The 8,870-nt window shown below is 39.4% G+C and overlaps 1 protein-coding gene across 1 annotated transcript in view; it reads left to right on the top strand.

Annotated features, from left to right (window-relative positions):
- NT5DC1 (5'-nucleotidase domain containing 1) overlaps positions 1-8,167 on the top strand; it is a gene marked incomplete at its 5' end in the record, with an annotated part of 46,369 nt that extends 38,202 nt beyond the window's left edge. The window contains one exon of the mRNA XM_009586992.1: positions 7,924-8,167. Coding sequence (XP_009585287.1) covers positions 7,924-8,042 — 119 coding nt within the window. The remainder of the gene's footprint in view (positions 1-7,923) is intronic.
- Positions 8,168-8,870: the final 703 nt, after the last annotated feature.

The following is an 8,870-nucleotide window of genomic DNA, read 5'->3' as shown; positions in this document are numbered from 1 at the left end:
CTTCAACATGTAGTTTAAAGGCGAATGCCCTTGAAGAATCAACTATTACCACAGAAGTCATGAATTTCACTAAGCATGTAGCCATCTACTCACTTATATATCCTGAAAAATATCATTCGTAATTATTGTTGAAGTGAAACAAAAAATCCCCCATATTTCAATACATTAGTTCTATGGGTTTTCATTGACATTACATCATTTAAAGTCAAATCCAGCTCCTATTAAAATTAAATTAGTCTTTTCTGTAACTAGATTGATAATTATGTACTCTTACTTACTCAAATAATGCAATAATAGCATATGATTTCCTTAAAGATATAGAACTATCTATATCATATATTACTTGTTAATTAGCAGTAACCTTTTATATTTAATGCCTTACCTTACAACCATGCTTTTACTTACCAGCTGCAGTGTAAAAATGTATCTATACAGTATCAGCTAAAGACTGCTTTGAGGATTTAAACTGCTTTGAGGCTTAGCTGCTATAAATGGCTACTAAAAGGCCAAAGAGGTAATTTTTATAATGAAACTTTTTATACAAGAAATGTAGTTTTAAAAATTTGGTATACATATACAATGACAACGTTTCTGAGGTTTTCTGGTTCTGAGGTTTTGACGCAAGTAAAAAAACAGGTAGCAAAGATAATTGACTGGAGAGATGATAGGTATTCTGAATGTATTAACAGCATCTTGCTCTATGTGTAAATTGAAAAGCATCAGATAATGTAAATCTGATTCATCTGTTCCAGAAAACTAGTTTCAGTGTTCTTAACTTAAGAGAAAGAAAAACATACTCAACAGGACAGACAGATAGAAGGAATTTATTTTTTCAGCTGCAAAATACAACTGAAACCGACAATAAACTGCGTTTCAACCATAACAAATTATTATTCAGTAAATTAGGGCTAGCTTGTAAAAAGTCTTCAGGACCCCGTTATTTCCCAAAGGGTCTGAGACCTCAACTTTCCCAAAGGATTTGACTACTAGGTAGTAATTTTCAACATAGAAAGGACAGCTTTCAGTGTATTACAATTTGTTCAGCCTTTCCTTCCTCCTCCAGAAAGGTGTATTGACTTGTACCCCTGAAGGCCGTGTCAAATCATGCAGAACCCAAAAGATTACTTCCTAGCCAATAACTGACAGAAATGTTTCTGCCGTTTTTATTCTGCTCTGAGATGTCAAAGTACAGCCACCTCTAAAAGATTAAAGGGAGAACTCATGAGCAACTCATTAAGAAAGGGGGAACCACTCAGTCATTTCTGCTTTAAAGTTATCCTTCAACTCAGGCAGCATAATTTCATTTGCAGGCTGTAATTAAAGCTATAATTGGGTTTTGACTAGATCGCAGACTTATGGGGTGGGTTTAGATTGCTTCTTTAAAAACACCGGTGGTAATACAAAATGTTGATAATTTTTGAGCGTGAAAAACAGTGAAAATAGTTAAGTCATCAAGTATTGGAAGTATTTCTTTGACCAGGTTGGAATTTTACATAACCTGCAACCTCACATGTACAAGAAAAAGTTGTTGGAAGCATTTGTGTACTCTGGGTTGGTGCCTAGCATATTCCCTCTGGATTAAGATGGTAACACACACACAAAAAACAATGTAGGCTTTGTCTTCACTGCTTAAAAAGCTTAACGTGTGTCTGTGTGTGGCTTTTTACCTTAAGGTAATCAATGTTTGTCACCCATCCAGAGGAAAAAATAGGGAAAGGGAAAGAAAAAATTTGTTTTATAAGAGAGGGGAACATGACAACGTTAACCCAAGTTTAGAGAGTAAGGCTGATCTTGGTGAGTTTACCTCAAAATGAAAGTAAAGGGGCGTATCATCACTGCATTTATCTTAATATAGCTCTTTCACAGTCTCAAAATGCAACTTATTTCTTTTTCGTAATCAGAAATGCCTGTCATCTCAAACAATTGCTTGTTTTCAAGCTAACTTCTTCAACTTACCTCAGAAGCCCTTCCCACCGCCCTTAGATCCAGTATGAGTCATTCAGACAGAAATTAATTAACAGAGCCCTGAAAGACTAACACCTGCTAGTAGGATCTTGGCATTCACTTAGGATTTTTTTTAGATTAAGTCTTCATCTAAATATTTTAAAATCTTATAGTCTAAAATTTTCTTTTGGTCGGTTCCAGATCAAGCAAAGAACCACAGAGGGCTATTTTCTCAAAGATTCTCCAAAACTCACCATTTAAACTAAAATAAAAATGAGACAAATTTCCGTCACGTACAAATAATGAGTTTTCTCATATAAACACAAAACACTCTATCAGGCTCAGATGCAAGTTTAGCGCATGCCTTGTGCACAGCTGTTTTGTTCAAGCCGGGGTCAGCAGTCCCTTGGCCGTAGGGTAGACCCAAAGTAACGTGAATTGTTACTCCCAAGATAATAGCGGTGAAACTGCATGCCACGGGCAGTCGCAACAGCCACGATGGGATGGTCTTTCCATCCCCCAGGCACTCATCCCTCTGCAAAACTCTGACAGCGAGGCTGCTGCTCCACATCTCCCCGCAGTTTGCCACTTGGGTTTTCTCCAGTGTCACCCTCTCCCATGTTAGATACAGCAGAAGAGTAACCAGTAAAAAACCCCAGTGGCAGGGAAGCTCTTCCTCCGGCCAAGCTCATGCTACATATGTCTACTGGCAGAGCCGCTGACGTGATCTCCAACCGATACACCAGTGTTGGCAAAAGCTCTTACGTGGGTGCAATTAAAGCAGCAGACCTGCACTTTCACTGGGGCTAGTTTTAGTCTTTATTCCCCAGTGTCCAGGAATAAACTGCACTGACTCATATAGCACATTGCCAAGGCCAGCTACATCCAAACTCAGAAGTCTTAGCAACTTCTTTCTATAGAGCATACCTGTACTGAAGAGTCCCCCCTTCCCCATACGACACCGCACAGATACCCTCCCTCCTCCTCCTCTCTAACTTTTGAGTCGCAGTGTATGCAGACAGCAGCGATGACTTTCATGTAACTGATAGAAGGAACACTTTCCTCATGCTGACTTCACTATTTCGGGAGCTTTGTTTTAGTACAGCAAACATCTGATCTCCTGTTTAGGAAAATCAGCCTTAGAAGTTTTGCTAAAAATAACTGCTATCAGATAAATCTACTTGTGACCTTGGGTTTTTTTTCTTTTTGCCACTGGTACACTCCTTCACATTCCGAGCTGTTGCTGCAAGCGCTGCTTTGGCTGTTATAAAATAGAAATGGGTCAGGAGATAAAAACATTTAGTATTTAAAAAAAACACCACCTGTTATAGTTTACCTGCAGATTGGCAAGTCAGGTCACTCGACAGCACAGCCAAACTGGTGAGCTCCCCTAGAGCAGTTGTGCTTTCTCCGCTGTTAAGAAATCATTATTAGAAATTGTTACCACTAAGAAATTAATATTTTCCTTTTTCTTCAGCAGCAACTTTGAAATACAGGGAAGGATTTATGGCAAATCTTCTAAGCCAATGTAAATTACTGGAATTTCTGTAAAAGCAAAAGAATTAACACTGGCTGACGATCTGCCCCTATAGTTACACCAGCTGGATGCTGGGCCATAAGACAGAGCTCTGTCTGTGTTTTCTGAGATTTGCCACAATTAAGCAGTTTAAAGATTTTTCAATCTTTAAAACTTGAAGATTGTTTTCAATCTTCAAGTATCGCTAATGGGTATCGCTAATGAAGTTCTAGTTTTCCTCCTGTGCCTTTTCCTTGGTGATAATCAGGAGGATATATTTGGATTCACTTAAGAACACAACCCTGCTGTTTACTAGGAGGTTTCTGCAGCGTCTGGCTCCAGCCCTGTGCCTTTTCCTTGGTGATAATCAGGAGGATATATTTGGATTCACTTAAGAACACAACAACCCTGCTGTTTACCAGGAGGTTTCTGCAGCGTCTGGCTCCAGCCCTGCTGACTGGCAGGGAGCAGACTTCAGAGAGGGGAGGGGAGTTCTGCTTTCTGTAGGGCTTCTCGCTCGTCACCAGGATGCTGCTGTGGTGTCATGATTAAAAAATGTTGGCTTTGCTTTTGTTGGTCAATACTGCAAAATGATTCCTGACATTTCTGCTGTGTATTTTGGGAGAAATCTGTTTCAGTCTTGGACCGCGCTTTTCATTGAAAAAAATGCCTTCCATCTAAAGAGCTTAGTTAAGATTATATTTGTTTAATGTATTGGTTTGCTCAAGGAAATCTCAAAAAAGGATTAGACGTGAGTATTGAGTTTATCAAGCAGGCCTGTGTCTGGATTAGATTATAATTGTCTTCCATTCAGTTACTCAAATATTTTCCTGATCACTCATCGAGAATATTACGTTTTCCCTTCTTCTTGTGGTTTCCTTTTCCTTCCTTGTGGCTGGAACTCTAATTTTTCTTCTGATAAAAGCTTGTGGCTGTCATTTAGTTTGCTTACACTAACTGAACAGCACACAGACACTGAGATGTTGTCAGCTTAATAACGATGAAATAAATCCATCCGTTATACCTAACTACATCCATGGCTATGGGTATACATAAGCATCAGAGCACAATGTTGTAACTAATGTCACTTAATAACACCTGGATAACTGGAACACAGCAACTGGAACAGAGTTACAGTTCAACCATCATCATTACCATTTTATTTACACCAGGGCTGCTGGAGCCCCGCAAGCGAGGTAGGGCAGGGCGGGAGTCCTGCTTCTGAGCTCAGGCTGAGGCGTATAACCCGTGAGGGCTGCCCAAGCCATTGGGAAACGCGAGTAACGCTGAATGGTCACTGCAGAGGAAACGGGTTTTCATCACTCGCACTCAGGCTCTGGTGTGGGAGCAAAGAAAGGGGTGGGACAGAAATTCAGGGGGATGCATCTAATAACTGATATTTATGTAGATCTAGAAAGGGACATAGACCTTGAGACCCTCCATGTCTGACTTCTAGGAGTCTTTGGCTCTAAAAGTTAATCTCCTATTTGTCTTGGGAACAAAATAAGTCTGGGTGGAATTACCCAAGTATGATAGAAAAATTCTGGGATTGTGGCCCTCAAGCAATTGGGTAGGGCCAGCTAGTTTGTTCTTCCAGCCTCAAGCTGTTTAGTTTGTTCAGGGTTTTTTTTAGGAGACTAGCAGTAATGGATGAGTTTTGTGCTGAATTCATTATCAGTGTCGGCTAGATTAGAGCCTTGCTGTCAAATTGTATCTCGGAGAGGACTGGGTATCTATCCCTTATTTATGACTCTCCATCAGGGTTAGGTGAAAAGCGGGTGCCAAGATGCAAAGGTCTGCCACGACAGCAGCAGTTGTGAGCATGCACAGTAGCAGAACTTGACGAAATTTACTGGCAAAAACACTAGGAAAACAATCAACCTGGAAATAAGCAACTACTTTTTTCCTGAGACTTGCTTTATTATCAAATACTGTATCTTATTTTTTGCATGCTTTTGCATCAAGTTGCGGCCTGCACAAGCATTTCAGTTTAGTGAAACAGAGCTGCTTATAGCTTCTCTGTGTCATCAATGCTAATATGGAATAAGACCAGATATGAAATGAATTGCTGCTGTGTCCAGGAGGCAGACTCCAGACCTCTATCATTGTTTTTTGTTGATGAGCCAGTATTGCTGGTCCTAGTGATACCATTGCCACCTACATCAAAAGAAGTTGAATCGAGCTTTGGTGTACAATTCACATGGTACCTTTGCAATCCAGGGCAACTGCGATTTATTTTAAGTTGCAAGGTTTTTGCAGAACTTAGTTTAAATGAACTTACAGCAGTCTTCATCTATGACAATTTCTGGATCTCCATTTTTTCATGAATTTTGCATTCCCCCAATAAAAAATTTCCCTGTATACTTGCCCTTCTTCCTCACCGTGGGTTTATTCATAGCTACTAAGATTCCAAGTATGCCTTTCTGGATCAGTCCAGAGCTTTCTCATAAATATATCACACAAATGAAGCAATAATAGAAAATATTTCATATTCCAGGCAAAGCAGATGCAGGAAATTAAATCACTGATGAAAAAAAATCTGGAAATAGAGGAAGATTTTTACTATGTTTGTGATACATAAAACCTGCTTAATGGGTGAAGAATAGTATCTGCTTCATGCAACTTTCGGTGATGTCTTGGGCAACATTTTTACATATGGATACCTTCTGGTCATCTTCCAAAGCTTGCTCAGATAAAAACAATATTTAAATGGATAGATTGGGGTTTGAATAGTAAAAAAGTCATTATTCTCTTTTGGAGTCTTGTGAATTGTATATAGAATGGGCTTGGTGTTTAAACTGATTGTGTAAAGCGAGTTTACCAGGAAATATCAACAAAATTACCATTTTGATCCAACTGGTTCTTTTCTTCAGCATAAGCAACTTTGCAGCAAGTCTGCCCCATTTGTGCTGCTCTTTGGTTAAACTACTCTTGGGATGCTCCACACTGCTAGACTAAAAAGCTAGTGAAAGCTTTTCTATAAAAGTAACTGTATGGCATTTAATTTTTATAGCTCATAAAGATATTCAGAAATATTTGCTTTCTTTTTTATTATTAGTTGTTATTTTGGAAACCTTTGTTTTAAACAGAGCTGTCGTAAATAGACTCAGCAGCCAGTAAATCCATTGGGCCCTCCACAGACTAGAAAAACATCTGCCTGTTCTGCCGTGCTCAGAACGGGCTCCAGAGATTCCCCTGAGTCAGACAAAATGAGAAAATGTACTTCTTTGACAAGCTGAAGTAACCCACTTCATAAAGCGTAATTCACTTCCAATCAAGTCTCCTCCCATTCCTACTTTATTCCAGCCTCTATCTGATTTTCCAGCTGGATCTAAATACTAATTTGCTTGCTTTAGTTGTGTTGGATATGGTTTTAAAGCTGCGGACCTGGATGCTGCCCTGGTGCCTGCCTGTGAATCGCTTGTGAGGCAGACCTGAACTTCCTGTTGCTTGTGCCGAAACTGCTCAGATTGTGTTTTTCTGTTTCACAAAAGCTGCTGAGCACCAAAAAAAAAAAAAAAATCATAGCATATGGTGACCCCAAATTTGCTCCAAATTAAAAAAAAAAAAGTTGTCATTAATAATTTACCATTCAGATAAGCTGAGTAACAGTTTTTATGTTTTGCTTGGGTTCTAAACAGACAACTTGGGAAGGAGTTAACCCTTTTTTCTTGTAAGGTTTTTTTTTTTTTTCATTTATTGGAAGGGTAATTGTTTTATTTGTGTGGGTTTTTAATTTGGTTTCTTGAACTTTGAATATGAAATGAGCATGGGAAGTATCAGTTTTCTGACTGTGAGGGTGGGCAGGTCACTGCTGGCAGTAAAGACTTTTTTTAAAAAGCTACAGAAAAGAAAGCTTTGACTGTTCAGAACTATTTTAATGCATTCAGTGTTCTTTACAGACTGGAAGTGATGAGTACACCAAGTTATAAGTGCGGATTTCTGAGAATGCTTGGTACAAAATGATGTTGTTAACACTGGACTGCAAGAAGGTCTAAGAACCGGTGCCTCTGGGGAATCTTGCTGTAATAGCCACAAATAAAAAAAAAGAAATGGACTTCTTTGTTTTAAACGTAGCCCTTTTATGAGTGGATTGCTGAGATAAAAGAGGAAGGTGACAAATTGAAGAATGAACTTGAAAGTGTTCTAGTGGGAAAACTCCATCTCGGCTCAATGAAGATTTTTGTTTAATTTTTAAGTATTAGTTTAATAATTTCCTATGACTAGCATTATTTTAGCAATCAAGGAACTGAATATCCTTTACTGGAGTTGAGTAAACTCTGAAAGTCAATCCCTTGGACAGCTGAAGACGTCAAATAAATACGTAATCATGCAATCTGATGCAGTTCTAATGCTGGTGAGCAAACAGCTCAAGGGCTTAAGAGTTCTTGAATTCACCACAAGTTTATTTTTTGTGTGATATGGGCTCTGTTGCTAATCAGATGTGTCTTTCTGTCTTTCAGATTTACCACTGGATTATAGATTTACAAGATTTTCCTCAAATGGCTCAGCAACTGCCGGGTACTACCCAAGCCCTCCAAGAGCACTGCTGCCAAATGAGGAGTCAGTGACTATGAAATAGGTTGTCGGCTTTTTCCTTAAATAACCCTGTAGTCCCTACTTAAACTGCTATCACATGCTAATTGGTGAAAATGTTGTGTGATGCTTCATAAAATAGAATGATGGATTAAAGCAGACTCCTGTGTAGACTTGTGTTTCACTTGTTGCTCTAGTCCAGCCGTAAGAGGTGAGCAATGCATCCTTCTCTCTACGTCTTCTGACCACCACTACCTTTCGCAAAGTGCTGTTGGCTTTTTCCGTGCACTGCCCAAAGCCTTCAAGAGAAACGTATTAGTAATAACTCATCCCAAGTTACATTTTATATTTTCAAGGACATTTTCAGTACTATCCCTATTTAAGGCGATGCTGTTGCTACCATAGCCCCAGGAAAGACACGAGTCAGACCCTCAGCCATATTCCATTAAGAGTTACCTTTGACAGCCCAGGTTATCAGCATAGATCAGTGTTTTGCAGGCTCTGAGGAATTTATTCTTTCACTGTAACTGTTCTTGGAGATACAGAAAGACTGAGGCCCAAGGATAAAGATACATCATACCCAAAAAGAGACTTGAATGGGATTCAGGCAGCTAAATGCAGACTGGCAGTCCTGAAAGCGTTTGTCAGGTGCTTCGTATTCCTGAAAGTGCCTAACCACTATTCAACAGTAAGGTTCCGTACATGCCTTTTCCTCCTTTAGTCTTCAATACCTCAAGAGTCAGAGCTCTTTTGCAGAAGGAGGGAAACCTCTGTACAGTTCCCTTCTCAGCTTGCATGGATTCAAACCCGCATTCTCCACATCCTGGGAAATCCTTCCAAGAGTAGGAAGGATATAGGACCCAGCTATATGGAG

Source organism: Fulmarus glacialis, unplaced genomic scaffold, assembly GCF_000690835.1.
Source record: "Fulmarus glacialis isolate BGI_N327 unplaced genomic scaffold, ASM69083v1 scaffold21300, whole genome shotgun sequence".
NCBI lineage: Eukaryota > Metazoa > Chordata > Aves > Procellariiformes > Procellariidae > Fulmarus > Fulmarus glacialis.
Note: the sequence above shows the minus strand (reverse complement) of the source record. Positions and strands in the feature narration are given on the sequence as shown.